The sequence below is a fragment of the Protobothrops mucrosquamatus genome, unplaced genomic scaffold, assembly GCF_001527695.2.
Source record: "Protobothrops mucrosquamatus isolate PMUCROS unplaced genomic scaffold, P.Mucros_1.0 scaffold677, whole genome shotgun sequence".
Lineage (NCBI taxonomy): Eukaryota > Metazoa > Chordata > Lepidosauria > Squamata > Viperidae > Protobothrops > Protobothrops mucrosquamatus.
In genome coordinates this window covers 49,383-64,598 of record NW_015386964.1, presented here as the reverse complement: position 1 = coordinate 64,598, position 15,216 = coordinate 49,383, and the positions used below count along the sequence as shown (strand labels likewise).

The following is a 15,216-nucleotide window of genomic DNA, read 5'->3' as shown; positions in this document are numbered from 1 at the left end:
ATCACTTCTCCAAATCTGCTTCTTACTTCCTACTAAGTTAAGACTAGCTGGTTCTCTTGTGCCACCCCCTCCGTTATCTATAGGAGAAAATTATCAACATGACAAGTCAGAAAGATCATGCTTGCAAGAGTTTGTCTTCTAATCAATATTAAGTCAATTAATGTCTCCCATAAATATGATTTTATTTTTATCCCACCTTTATTATTTTTATGAATAACTAAAAGCAGCAAACATACCCAATGCACTTTCTCCCTGCTATTTTCCCTAGTACAACTTTGTCTGGTGGGTTGAGCTGAGAGTGACTGGACCAAAGTCATCTACTGGCTTTCATGCCTTAAGATGGGACTAGAACTCATAATCTCCTTGGCTTCTAGCCTGGTGCCTTAACCACTAGACAAAACTGGATCTCCTTTATTTTATTTTGGAAGATATTTTGGTTCAGCAGCAGTAGTAGATACCAACAATGATACTCTTTTCATTTATTTCTTTAATTTGTGCAGCATTGCTAAGTTAATTTGTTGGGATTTTTCAGCAGGAAAACTTATTTTTAACTTATAATGCAATCTCTCCTTTTCTGTGTCTTCTGTTCCTTTTGCACAGTTAGTATATTTCAACTACTATAATCCAGCTGTGAGATCACCTCCCCAGGTCTCTGTTAGACCTATTTATAATATTTGCTTTCTGTTCTAAAAGCATAAGTTCATAACATTTATATACCATATTCTGAATATGAATGTAGAGAAAATGAAGGCCATTAAATTATGAGCTAATATTTTAACGTTTTTTATTTTAGAGAGTCTATTTCAACAACATTCTTACTTTCTACAGTGGTCACATTCTTGATTCATGATTTTCATTTTAGTGAAGGAAAATTCCAAAATGTCCTTTATAACAGAGGTCCCCAACATTTTGGGCACCAGGGACCAGTTCCATGGAGAAAGGTTTTTCCGTGGACCGAAGGGTGTGTGGTTTTGTGAGCTGCCTGCATCTCGCGGATGGGGCTTTGCTTGTTTGTGCAGACCGGTTGCTGGCATGCTGCAGCCTACTACTGGTCCACAGACCGGGGGTTGGGGACCCCTGCTTTATAACGATCAGTTATGCCCTTGCAAGTCAAATACAAAAGAATCCTTAAGTCCTGTATTATTATAGGCTGTTTTATACGGTAGAAATATTGCACCACTTTTAGTGGACTCTCCAGGATGTAGAGATTATTTTTACAATTACATTACTGTTGCTGGCTGATAAATATATGACTGTACAGTGGTGCTGGTCTAAAAACCAAGGGACTGTGAGTTCTAGTTCCACCTTAGGCATGAAAGCTAGCTGGGTGACCTTGGACCAGTCATTCTCTTTCAGCCCAACCCAAATCCCATAGTGTTTTTGTTATGGAGAAAATCGAAGAAAGGTATATTATGTATGTTTACCACCAAGCTTATTTCATGCAGTTAGGCTGCTATTCTAGTACCATGACTTTAGAAATACTATTTCTAGTGCCAATAAATATAAATGTTCATAACAAAATATATAAAAAATCTTGTGCTTGTTTGTTTTAAAGATGAAAATTATATGCTGAGCATTATACCGTATGCTAGTGCAAACTATATTTTTGCTTTCTAGCTTTCAAAACAGTATTGCTGATGGCATGGAGTTTAAACTTGGAAATCAGATGGAATATTTTTAGCATTGGAAAAACATTCATATAATATTGATTATATCAATAATCAATATTGTCAAGGCAAGAAACAATGGATGGAAACTAACCAAGGAGAGAACCAACCTAAAACTAAGAAGAAATTTCCTGATAGTGAGAATAATTATTCAGTGGAACAGCCTGCCTTCAGAAGTTGTGGGTGCTCCATCACTGGAGGTTTTAAAGAAGAGATTGGACAGCCCTTTGCCTGAAGTGATATAGGGTCTCCTTTTTGAGCAAGGGGCTGGACTAGAAGACCTCCAAAGTCCCTTCCAACTCTGTTATTCTATGTTCTATAATGTGTCCTAAACATTTAAAGTGTAGTTTTCAGAAACAGAAATTACTATTGTTATGTCTACAATATCTATACATACCATACTTTTCAGCAAAATAAATTGCTATAATTTACCAATGTAACATTTCCCATTTCTTATAGGTGGCCAAGAAATTGGGCCTAAAGCTAAATGAGGTGGATTTCTATGAACCATTTATGGATGATCCCATCCGTGTTCCTGACAAGCCATATACTGAAGAAGAATTGGTTGAGTTTGTGAATGAGCACAAAAGGTACAGAGAATGGCATGAGCATTTCACCTACATTTCTATCAATATCTATCTATCTATCTATCTATCTATCTATCTATCTATCTATCTATCTATCTATCTATCTATCTATTATCTATCTATCTATCTAATTTATATAGTTGCTTACTCACTCACTGAGACTCTAGGTGGATTACAAGCAATAAAACAAAGTATAGAAAAAAAAACCAATAACCTCCTGCCTGGTGATAACACACAGTCAAATAAGCCATTTGATGGGCTCCATCCCACTCTGGGTTCCCCGGGCCCACTGGCAGAACCAGGTGAAGACCCTGAAGAGAGCCTTACAAAAGAGTGTCAAAGTGGGGGCTAGTCTACATTTTGAAGGGATGATATATCAAAAGGAGGGAGCCACCATGGAGAAGTCTCTTCTGGGTCCCACCAGATATACCTCCTTAGGGATGGGACCTACAACATTCCTTGCTTTCTCACTCTAGTCTAGTGGATCGGGTGGATGTGACTGGCAAGACGTGGTCCCTCAGATAACCTGGTCCCAAGCCATGAAGGGCTTTAAAGGTGACAACCAGCACCTTGAATTGCACTCAGAAACAAATCGGCAACCAATGCAGCTCCCGCAGAAGAGATGATACATGTGCACACCAAGGTCTCCACAAAACCACGTGTGTTGAATTCAAGTGCCAATCCTAGAAAAATAGTGAATTTATACTTTTTCCCTCCTGAGATTGATAGAGTTATTATATCTAGAGCTGGTTAATGGTTAGTGTTTTGTAAGGATTTCTGTCATGTTCTTCCTAAAACTTGGAGAAAATTACAAATTTCCATACATTTGGTAACTGAAAAAGAGGATCCAATGGAGACTTCTGGTTTTGCACGGTAGCAACTGGTCATGGGCTTGTTGTTTCTCCACACCCCCACGGCTAGTTTCGCCCTGCCAGGGGACCCTAAATGGGTCTAAGTCGCCCTAGAGAGGTGACAAAGAAAGAAGGATGCTCCAGCGATTCTGGAATGGCGGCGGCCATTCCGTTCGACTTGGAGAAAGCCTTCTACCCTGACAGGAGAAAGGCTGGCCGTATTGCATTGACCAGCTCAAGCTACTTGCAATCGAAATCCAAAAGCACTAACCAGCACAACTGTGAACAGCGTGCTTGAAACTGGGTGAGGAATTCGATCTTCTCTTTTCTATTTTACATTTAATTTCCTGGAAAAGATCCCCAAGAAGCAAAATACCTCCGAAAGGGAAGGAGAGGGATTTCCCTTATACTAACAGAAGCGGCGAATTAATATTTTTATGGAGGATCAAAATATATGGAAGTGAAATAAATATAAAACCTGAAACTTAAAACTTAAATCTGGATAAATCTAAAATTGTTTTAATGGTTAAGACTCTCATTTTAAAGATAATTGTTCATTTTGGAAATTGAAAAACAAATAGTTGCTGATACCTAATGGCAGATGAAGACTATGACAGCTATGAGTTTAATATAAGATTTTGCCAAATCTGGGGAAAGCTAATCTGTGTCTGTGACCTTCAAAGCTTTAACAACAAAGAACAGCTATGACAAAAAAGACAATAATCTGGACTGTAGACAAAGAGAGAATTATAAATTTCAGAAAAAAAAAATCTTTTTTGAACTATTTGGATTACAAATATCTATCTAATTGGGACTCTAAAGCTATTTACAGAGAAAAGAAAGGAAGAGGAAAACTCAAATTCTTGGCTATCATGGATCAGAGACATGTAGAAAGAACATATCAAGAAAACATAAATACGTCACAGGAGGAGATATATAGTATACTGCAACTAATTCAAACAACAATGACTTTAAACCACAAAGAAATCCAAAACAACATTGAAAATATAAATCAATCTATTTCCAAGTTAACTCTACAACAAAAAAATTCCAAGAAAACAACAACAGAGAAGGAGTAGATAAAAACAGATAAATGGATATAGAATTGAGAATAGAGACTTAAAGATATAATTTAATAAAACAAGGAAACATGATTTAATCCAAGTGGGAAAAAATTCACATGAGTTGGAAAAAAACAACTTATCCCTTAAGATTACAAAATAAATCTGAGGACAAGAAAACAGATCAGATAAAATGGACTGTAGAGATGTCAGGAACATTGGAGAGAAAGGAAATGACAAGAGAAGCGGAGAGAAAGAAAAAAAAAAGATTTTCAACAAACATGGAAAGGTAGAAGTCCCGTACAAAGACACTTCTCCTGATTTACTTTTTATATCTGCAGCAACATTTATGAACATAAGGAAAAACTTTTTGATTCAGCAAAATACATTGATTAAGAAAGACACTGGGCAAAAGAAAGACTAAAGTAGAAACTAAGAAAATAGATGATGGGACTTACCACAGAGAATACTTAAAAAAGAAACATTTGTTTGAATATGGGTAAAGAAATAGAAAATTTTTGGAATATATATGTCACTCTAAGAGGGATGAATTCTCTAAATATAATATAGTATGCTTTCCCCCCTTTTTTGTTCTCTTTCTTGATATGAGTAATATAAAAAAGTTGAAATGACTTAGATAAAGTAAATGTTTTAGATATTTAAATGTGATTGAATTTAAGAAAATTATAAAGGATAAAAATGTTTTGAATAAGAATTAAAGGACTAGATGACTAGATGTATTAAATGGAATGTTTAAAGATTAAACATATTTTTAATTATGGTTAAAAATAATAAGAAATTTAGGAAATAAATACATATTAGCTTAGGAAGGATATATATTTTGAGCAGTATGTTATTTTTTATGCTTCTTTACTCTTGCTTTTCTTTCTTTTTTTCTTCTGTTTTATCTATTCCTTAAGAAATGTAAAAGTGTGAGATGGTTCATATGGAAAAATAGAGTTAAATTCTTAAATGTAATTAATTTTTGAGAAAATCTTAACCAGTAAGAATATCTAGAATTTGGTGGGAGAAACAAATTAAAATAAGGACTGTAACAGGATCTATGATAAGGCAACCAGAATAATTGGATAGAAAAGAAATATTATATTGATGTGATTATTATTTTTAGAACTAGTGGGAAAATATATATTTAATTGTTATCTATCAAAACAATAAGAATTGTATTAACTCAATTTTATTAAATCAATAAAATATATTTTTAAAAAATGGCTGAATGCTTTCAAGGTTCCTATGTATCTGTGAAAAGTACAAAAGAGTGAAGATCTATTAATTAGTACAAAAAGCCTTCCCCCTCACATCACTGTAATCCACAAGGCTTTATCTACATTCCCTACCTTATTCATTTCAATGTTTATTTGAAAGTCCAGTTCACATAAAGATGTTGCTATTCAACTCTCCTCCCAGGAAAAGAATATGTTCTATCTACATGGGTAGCAGAGAAAACAAGAAGGGAAAAGGCAATATAATACTTTGAGTCTGATAGAATCAGCCCCACACACTGCTGTTGTTCAGGTTAATACCATCTTCTCTGAATATCCTCCAGCCCTTCTGTGTTTGTTAAAGAGTGACTGTAATGTTTTATGGAACTGGTTTCTGATCTGCCAGTCATGCTTTCCTAATCTACTTTTCCTACACATATTCTTATGAATTGAAATAGAATTGAATGGAACTGAAAACCATTTGTTTCCCTTTCAGAAGCACACTGCGCAAGTTGCAGCCTGAAGACATGTTTGAGATCTGGGTAAGGTTGTAAACCTTATGGAATATTCATTTGAAAAAGGCCCTGGGTTAGTTAGAAAAGCTAAAATAGCATCCTGCAGGCTTTTGTAGGTTGGATGTGCGATTATTCATGAAATAGTCATTCATGCTAATCCAAACTGATGTTTCAACTGTTACAATGTCTTTATAGATGAATAATCTAGGAAATTATCGAGAAATTTGGTTCAAACAGTGCCAGCAAACAGTTAATGAGATCATCTTATGCCAATGCTTTGCCATTTCAAGGCCAAATTCAAAGTGATAGTTCAAGGCTATGAAGCCATAGGGAACCTGGTGCAGGCTATCAAAAACGGTATCTGTTCCTGCTTATTAATCCTTGGATTGTTGAAATGGGCCATGAGAATAACCTTGAAGAACTAGGATAAAGAACTGCAGCTAAGCAAGAGTCAGATAGAGAAATCTGAGTCTAAAGGAGGAATGGAATTTGAGAAAGTGTCTCAGACTTGACGGTCTTTAATTCTCTTCAGGATAAAGGCAGAAACTTCTTTCTTCTTTCTTCTCAAGATTCTGTTATTGTAATAGTAGCAGAATATTTTAGTATTCTTAACTTGGGTATTCAAGTGTTTCTACCCTAAAGGGCTGACAGGTGCTTTCTGAAGTCTTTCTCTGGCCAAATGAGTTAAGAAGGATAGCCAGAAGAGGAAGGGTCTTTTCAGTTGGGGCACCTTGCTTCACCTTATATTTTATATTTTTATATTTATATTTAAAATATTATTTCACTATTTTTCCCAGTATAATATTGCTAGTTTTTTATTGAAATTTTAATCCCATAGCAATTGCTATCTTATTGTTTCTTAATATTTTATTTTATTGTGCTGCTTTCCATAATGGTTTTAATTTTTCAATCTTTTCCTGTATTTATATTCTGCTCAAAAGTTAAACAAACAAATAAATATACATTCAGGCTAGGATTCCTCCTCTCCTAATCCACAAAACTCAATTCAAGGTACTCTGCAAATGTCAGAGCTAATTTCTGGCAGCAACAGGAACTGTGTACAAATGAGAAGACCGATTGAGAATGAGCCATCATTGCTAAGAAACCTCCTTCTAAGAGAACCAATGTCTAGTTTATCCATATAAAGATAGACATGCATGTACTATGTTGTGTTTAATAAATTTAGAGAATACATTCCATTGTTTTAGTAAAATTATGGTACATCAGTGTATAGGTCAAGATCATTGACTCCATAGCATATAAATAAAAATAATGATCAAGTCAAAGTAACCTTCTTTTGTCATCAAGCAATTAAGGATAACAACTTCTTCTAGGCTGCACACATAGTGTGTACCTCTATAGAGGAATCTCTTTTTCTTATAGGAGAAGTGGATTTTGGAACATAGAAGTACTGAATAATTTATCATTAAAAGCAGCTAAGCATGTCAGTTTTAAATTTCATTTATTTTGATGTTTGGCAATAATGCAATTGAAAGCTGTTCTGTAGCCATATTTTTCCTGCCCTTCACCTCCCACCTCATTCAATGTTAGCAGTAAATGTCATAGATCTGTTAGACTGGTGTTATCCTTGCCCAAACATAACCTGAATTGGAAAGATAGATTAAAATCTCTTTATTTATGTACACAAGTAAGGAGAAGCACCTTACCCAAGAGAGGAGAGTAGCAGCTTGGAAAGGTAGAAAATCATCTTATATACATATTAGGTTTGGAATTGTTCTTTCATTTGTTAACATTAATTGACACATCTCTGATGGAGCACGCATGCTCAGTAAGTCTAGTATGTAATATGTAGCATTCCATAGCATCCCATTATATTCTTAGTATGATCTTGAATATCATACTCTCATCTTCATATTCAAGAGATATGTTTGTCACATTATAATGTCCTAGCCAGATGTGTCCTTGACAGGTTTAAACCAGTTTTCTTATCAGGTAGTACATAGCTTTCTTTGCTCCTCCAAGAACTAGAAACATTAATAAAAAACATAAATTAATCAAACGTTAATCAAAAAAAGTCCTAATTACTGAAAACATCAATCAAGGAAGCTTCCCTCTGTCATCACAGGTCCAACTCCTAGCAGTGGGCTCAGAAGGAGGTAGGCAGAGTTCAGCAGCAATAAAACCTCAAAGCACAACACTTCAGACCTGAGAGAACTTCAGTAAAGATTCCCCCTTTCCCAATCCCAGCGCCTTTCGTCTCATAAAATATATGCTTTGCCTGTAGAAATCTCCTTGTCAACCCTTTATATCTTTAATTAAAACTCTGTTTGAGACTTAAACCCAGTGCTTTTTTTGTAAAAAAAAAAAAAAAAAAAGGTGTCAGAACTCACACACGTCATAAAACCCGCCTTGCCTACCCTACAAGGTTTACCTTTGTAGTTGAAAAAAAAAAACCCTTCAATTTTTAGTGTATCTAAAAGACTAGGATTTTGTTCAAAGTAAATTAATACTATTAATGTTACCATGCACTATATGGCTTTAAATTACAAGAAGGCATTTTATTAATCTTTTGGGACATTTACCACTGGAATACCCATTTAGTTTAATGAGTGGAAATGACAGCTTTCTATGTGGAATGAAATTGGCCCAATAAAACAAAATTTGGTTGCTTGTAAAAGATTGAATTATTTTTAAGAAGTTGTCAAACAAGGTGGAAAAATTTACATTTGGAGTTTAATATGGATATTGACTTGAAACAAATTAAAGTTGAAACTTTGTCAGTGAACAGATTACTTTTAATTTACCTTTAAGTTAAACACAATTTAATAAATAGATCTGATTAAACTTCATACTGTAGGTTTACCTTTACATCTGACCAATACATAATTAATATATATTATTATTAATAATAATACTTCCAAATCACATTGGCTTTATTCTTATCTTCCCCTCTGCAATTTGAATATAAAGACTAAAAAGAGATTTTCATAGACATCCCAGCCTTTGAACTACCCAAGGAACTGAAATAGCAAAGTTTCGCTGTTGGGCAAGCTTCCATGCTAGCTGCCTTTCTTTTTAACCTCACACCCCACCTTCTGTAAGGGAAGGCAAAAGACTCACTCACCCTCTCATGAAAGATGGCCTCCATGTTTATGTATCTCCTACTGCCACCATCGGCTTCCACATCACATGGTCCAACCCAGCCAATCAAGCCACGCTCTGGCTGTGGTGCTCCAGCGCCTCATGGCTCCTCCTAGAGGAGGCAGACAGTGCCGGAGGGGACCCCACTCGGATTGTACTGCCAACGGGGCACTTTCAAAAGCAAACGAGGATAGGAAGGGCAACAATAGGAAAAGAACGCAATTCTGGAAAATCTGTCAAAAAAAGTTGCCGGAACTCCATTCCGGTGCGTTCTATGATAAAAAAAAGCCCTACTTAAACCATTTTAACAGACAGCACTGACTGAATCCAGGCCCAGATCTCCTGTATGTCTCAACTCCTAAAAGCTGAGGAAAAAAAGCTGTTTCAAGCCCAAACAGGCTTTTAGCCTATTCTCTGTGAGCCAATTAATTGCAGGGAGAGTCAGTCTGAGGCTCCAGCCACACATCTGATTTGTGCTGTTTAGGAACTGGCTCTGTGCTCTTGTGTTGTTCCCAGAATGCCAGGATCCTCATGATGATGACCATCATCATTCTGCCTTTCTTCCCAAGCTCACATCTACTTGCTCTTTGACTTTCTCCTAGAGGGATGTGGCTAGACTAGTGCCAGGCTTTGCCTATTCCTGAAATGCATTGTAACTTCTATATAAGAGTTAAATGTCTATGAAGATTCTCAGTTATCTAGGTCATGGTTGTCCCAAAGGTGCTTCTCATAGGCATTTTGCTTCTCATCCAAGAAGCTTCTTCAGCTCTTGAGTCGGAACTGAAGAAGCTTCTTGGACGAGAAGCAAAGAGTCTTCAAGGAAAAACAAAGTCCAGTTACCTCTTGAAAAAGCACCTTTGGGATAAGAGATAGATATAACTTCCATCTCTGTTTTATTATAGTTACAAAATTGCTTCCCTCCCCTCCAGAATGCTCCCCTTCACACAGAGAATATTTCCACTTCCCACAAGAAATTGCACATCCCTAGCTCTTCAGTTTTCTTCTCTCCTTGCTGAAGTTAAGGCTCAACAGCTCCTGTCTTCATTTCATCAGATTTCTTAGAATTTCTTTTATGTTGCCTCATTTTCATTGTCCCTCCTGTGGCTGTCGCAAGCATTCACCTGAGCTGGTCAGTGCCCCTGAGCCCTTGTTCTGTTGTGCTTGCTTTGGGATGAGACAAAATAAAAAACAAAAACATTGCTGGCTGCCACTCAGAAATCTAGTGCAAGGGCACCTGGGGTCCTGAGATGGCTTGTTAATGGTGAGGAAGGGAGGGAGAAATAGTACTTCCCACCAATTGGATTATGTCTTGTCTACAAGCTCCAAGTGGCTCTGGCATCTTAGATCAACATTTAAGATTTTTGACAATTGATCCAGAAGAGAATCAGCTTGGGAACTCCAGCTGATTCTCTTCTGGATCAATGGAACAAAGGACTGCATGAAAGTGTTTTTGAACTATGATGCCTTGATACCATTTTGCCAGGCTTCTTAAACTGGGCAAGGATCTGCTTCTTCTCTCACCTCCAGACTGCTTCATAAATGGACAGAAGACATGGACTGAGCACTGATTTCTTGCCAGCTTTTATTCTTTCTCTGTTGGTTAAATCACTGGTTAGTTCATAGGGAATACTCTGCACTGCTTTTGCAATGGGGAGGATGTTGCTAGGGGCTGTCTGAAGAGGTCTAGCACCTTGCATTGCATAGATGGTAAGTAGAAAATCCACACACAGAGAGGGCAAAACTTCCAATGGCAAAGAATGGGAGCACATTATTTTCTTAACACAAATAGCAGCTAGACATTTCATCCAAAATCATAGATGGAGATGGCTTAATTTACCCTCTCACTTGTATCTAGAAGAGAATGGGAAGGAGGAGACGATTCTAGAATGTGAAAATTTCTGTTATACCATTCACATAAGGTGTAATTTGAGCTCACAGGCAAAGTATTTCTGTTTTGGATACTAAAGATCTGAGGTGGAAACTTTATCACTTCCAGTTAAGTGATTTTGGCTTGATAGAACTTTTGCCTGAAAACATCTGGAATGATTGTCAATCAGAGTAGATCACATAGGGATTGGAATGGGTAGATTGACTCACTAAAACGTCATTTCAAATGTGAGTGTGCAGGTCAGTGTGGAAGACAGAGTTTTGCTTTGTTGCCACTGAATTGAACAGCAGTCTATAGTCTCTGGCACATAATTATATACACCCTACAAGAACCTGGAGAAAAACTTATTCCACTGCACTGGAGAGAAGAGCTGGGTCTTTTGTTTAATGAGTTATTGACTCTGGCATTGTGCTTGTGTTAAGACAGCTGGAGATTGAGTGGGGGAGTATGGGGAAAACAAGAAAGAAGCACAGAAGGCCACACTATCTTGGACTACTTTTGCTCCAATTTCAGTCATAAATCTACTTTAAATATCCCTCTCAGACTCTGATTCCCCTGTGGAAGCCTTGGTCTTACAATCTCTCTCTTCCATCCCTCCACCAATATTTTCCACTTATTCTTTTAATTCTTCATTTTATGGGGTTCTGTCACTTTTGGACTCAGAGGGGAAAGACATTAGCATTTAGATGGATTTTTTTTCCTCTTGCATTAATACCAATTGAAATTGAAAGCTGGGATTGGCGGGACACAAGGAACATGAGGGTTTTCCATGGTATAATTCCAAGATGGTGTTTGTAGCAGGTGCACAATAAACATCCTCTCTGCCAACTCCGGGGACTTTTGCCAATATAATTTTACTGAACCCAGCTGCCCAAGGTTTGGATGCTATTTTTTGGAAGAAAATCTGTCCCAGATTTGATTTTTAATATCATTTTTTCACAAGTCACCTTTACAGAATACAGAAAAGAGAATAACAGGGTTGGAAGGGCTTTGGAGATCTTCTAGTCCAACCCCCTGCTGGAGCAGGAGACACTATACTATTCTAGACAAATAGCTGACTAGTCTCTTGTTAAAAACCTCCAGTGATGGAGCATCTACTATCAATGGAGGTAAGCCGTTCCATTGATTAATTCTTCTAACTGTCAGGAAACTTCTTCTTTCTCCTTTTATTATTATTTTAACTCTAAATCTCTTAAATGACAAAATTATGTTTACCATAAAGTAACTGAACAATAATCCAGAAAGAGAAAACTTCATTTGATTTCTGTAATTGCCAATTGCAATGATTTAAGTAATTTAAAATCACAGAATATCTAGGTTCAAAAGAACCTCCAGCTCAGTGCACCATTTATATACTCAAAGAAATGGCCATCTGGCCTCTGCTGAGCCTCTAAGCCTTGGTGGTGCAGTGGTTAGAATGCAGTATTGCAGGCTAATTCTGCTGACTGCCAGCAGTTCGATTCTCACCGGCTCAAGGTTGATTCAGCCTTCCATCCTTCCGAGGTCGGTAAAATGAGGATTCAGATTATTGGGGACAATATGCGGACTCTGTAAACCACTTAGAGAGGGCTGTAAAGCACTATGAAGTGGTATATAAGTCTGAATGCTATTGCTAAGTGCAATTGCTATTGCTTAAAACCTCCAGTGAAGAGAATTCACCCGAGAAAGTTTTGCATTGTTAAACAGCTCTCACTGCTAGGAATAATTTTTTAATGTCCAATTGAAATTGACTTCTGTGTAATTTAAATTAAATATCCATGGTTTCTTGCCCAGTCTTCTGTGGCAATTACTCAATGTCCTACAAGACAGCTTTTCTGATATTCAAAGACTTCAGTAAGGCATTTGACAAAGTAGATCAGAGCCTACTTCTTGATAAGATAGAAAAATGTGGGATAGACAGCATCACCACCACATGGATTCGCAACTGGTAGATCAACTGCACTCAGCATGTAGTCCTGTAAATGCAGGGAAGCATACAGTGGGTATCTCAAGGTTCTGTCTTAAGCCCAGTACTCTTCAACATCTGTATAAATGATTTAGATGAGGGGATAGAAGAGGAACTCATCAAATTTGCAGATGACCGGGGGGGGGGGATAGCCAACACTTTGGAAGATAGACTCAAGATCCAGAAAGAACTTGACAGACTTCAAAACTAGGCCCTATCCAGGAAAATAGTGTTTAGAGGGAAGAAAAGTAAGGTCTTTGGCTGTAACTGTGAAATGGATCTAAGAATCCTAGTGGACAACTGCTTTAGTATGAGTGTGCTGCAGCTGCCAAAAAAAGTCAATGCAGTCGTAGGCTGCATCAACAGAGAGATAGTATTAAGATCATGTGAAATGCTAGTACTGCTTTATATTGCACTGGTAAGATCACACTTCCAGTTTTAATCGCCATGATACAAAAAAGATATTGAAACTCTAGAAAAAGTGCAGAGAAAAGCAATGAAGATGATAAGGGGTCTGAAGGTTAAATTGTACAATGAATGGTTGCAGGAACTTGGTATGTCTAATTTAGCAAAGAGAAGGACTGGGGTTGACTTGAAACAGTCTTCCAATACTTAAGAATCGATTCTCCAAAGCACCTGAGGGTAGAGCAAGAAGTAACAGGAGTAAGTAATGAAAGATTATTGAAGGGAGATTTATTGACAGTGAAAACAATGGAATGGTTTGCCTCCAGAAATTGTGAGTGCTCTTTCAATGGAGATATCCAAGAATAGATTGGACAACCATTTATCTAGAATGGTATAGGCTTCCCTGCTTGAACAGGGGGCTGGTCTAGAAGACCTTAAAGGTTCCTTCCAACTCTCCCTACGGTCTTCTCATTTTCAGGATAAACATAACCAATACTTCTATTTTCTATTCCTAAGTTTGTCTGTCTCTCTATCTTGTAAAGGCAATTTGAAACCATGGAATAGCAGTGTGTGGTGTATGTATGTTTTGGTGGTATTGTATGCTTCACAATTAATGATGTGGACTCATCAAAACATGTTTCTTGCATACAGGAGGACGATCTAGATGGAATTCACATTGTGGCATTTGCTGAAAAAGATGATCCAGGTACAAAACACATAGGCTTGTTGCAGGTCTTTGTGTAAAGAACATAAAACATTGCTGTCAGGGGATGACTTTCTGTCTGCCACCTGTCTATTACAAGAAATGTCCAATGACATAAAAATATATGCTGATTATAGGTATATGTTCCATTCTTCAGATGTAGGAGAAGTTAGCTTGAAAGACAAGCATATACAATATACTCGCATGCTTTTAGAGGAGGGAAGGTGGATGTATGTATTTTTGCATTTTTCTTTATGCAAATAAATGCTAAAAGCAATTTAATTAGGGAATCAGATTTTGAAATAAAAACCATTTATCTGCGCATTTTCAGCTTAATCTCTGAAATGTTTCATTTGCAATAATACTTTAATCGCTGATTCATTGCTAGCTTATTCTCCTCCTCAGTGTTTCATATGTAACTGGAACCATCTTCACTCTCTTTCTGAGGTCATTTACTCCCCTGTGATACAGTATGTCTAACATTAAAATGGAAAAAAAAGTTCTTCACCAGAAATCTTCCATTCCAGTTCTGAGTGGGCTGAACTCAGAGTTTAGTGTCTACAAAAAGGACTTGGCAAGTACCACCCAAATTTGAAAGTAGACAGTGAACCAGTGAAATGGGGGGACTGAGAAATGGTGCACTGAAATCACCTTCTCTTATATGATTGTAGTTGCTTGGAACTTGCTATTCTTGTCTGATTACTATAAACACCCTAAGTATTCTTCTGCAGAGCAATCCCACAAGCCTATCATTTAACTGTTATTATAATTTCAGATGGCTTCGAATTCCTGGAAATTGTCAAACAGGTTGCCAAAGACAACACTGATAATCCTGATCTAAGCATTGTCTGGATTGATCCTGATGATTTTCCTCTGGTAAGTACATAGACATTCCATGTATAATAGAGAGCAAAGAATTGCAATCAATTGAATTAATTGTGTACTACCATCAAGAAAAAATTCCAGAATGAATTTAATATATGACTTTCAGATTTGTAAGTATTAATTTGAATGTCTATATTCTAGTATATGTGTGTGTGTGTGTATGTATGTATGTATGTATATGTGTATGTATATATATATATATATTTGTTTTCTGAGGTTTTCACGGGTGTTTATATGTGAGTCTTTGGTTATTCGGGTTTTCTCCCGTGTAAGATTAGAAGTGTCATAGCGACGTTTCGATGAAATCACATTCATCATCATCAGGCTTGTGCTTTTAGCTTTGTGCTTCTCAGAGTAATATGAAATGTCTGCTGTTTCTTTCTTTTA

At 36.8% G+C, this 15,216-nt stretch overlaps 1 protein-coding gene across 1 annotated transcript in view; it reads left to right on the top strand.

Annotated features, from left to right (window-relative positions):
- The window catches only part of LOC107289341 (calsequestrin-2), a 63,485-nt gene that overhangs the window by 28,558 nt on the left and 19,711 nt on the right, over positions 1 to 15,216 (top strand). Inside the window, exons 6-9 of the mRNA XM_015818078.1 lie at positions 2,127 to 2,257; positions 5,883 to 5,928; positions 13,893 to 13,947; positions 14,720 to 14,820. Of these exons, the coding sequence (XP_015673564.1) occupies positions 2,127 to 2,257; positions 5,883 to 5,928; positions 13,893 to 13,947; positions 14,720 to 14,820 (333 nt within the window). The remainder of the gene's footprint in view (positions 1 to 2,126; positions 2,258 to 5,882; positions 5,929 to 13,892; positions 13,948 to 14,719; positions 14,821 to 15,216) is intronic.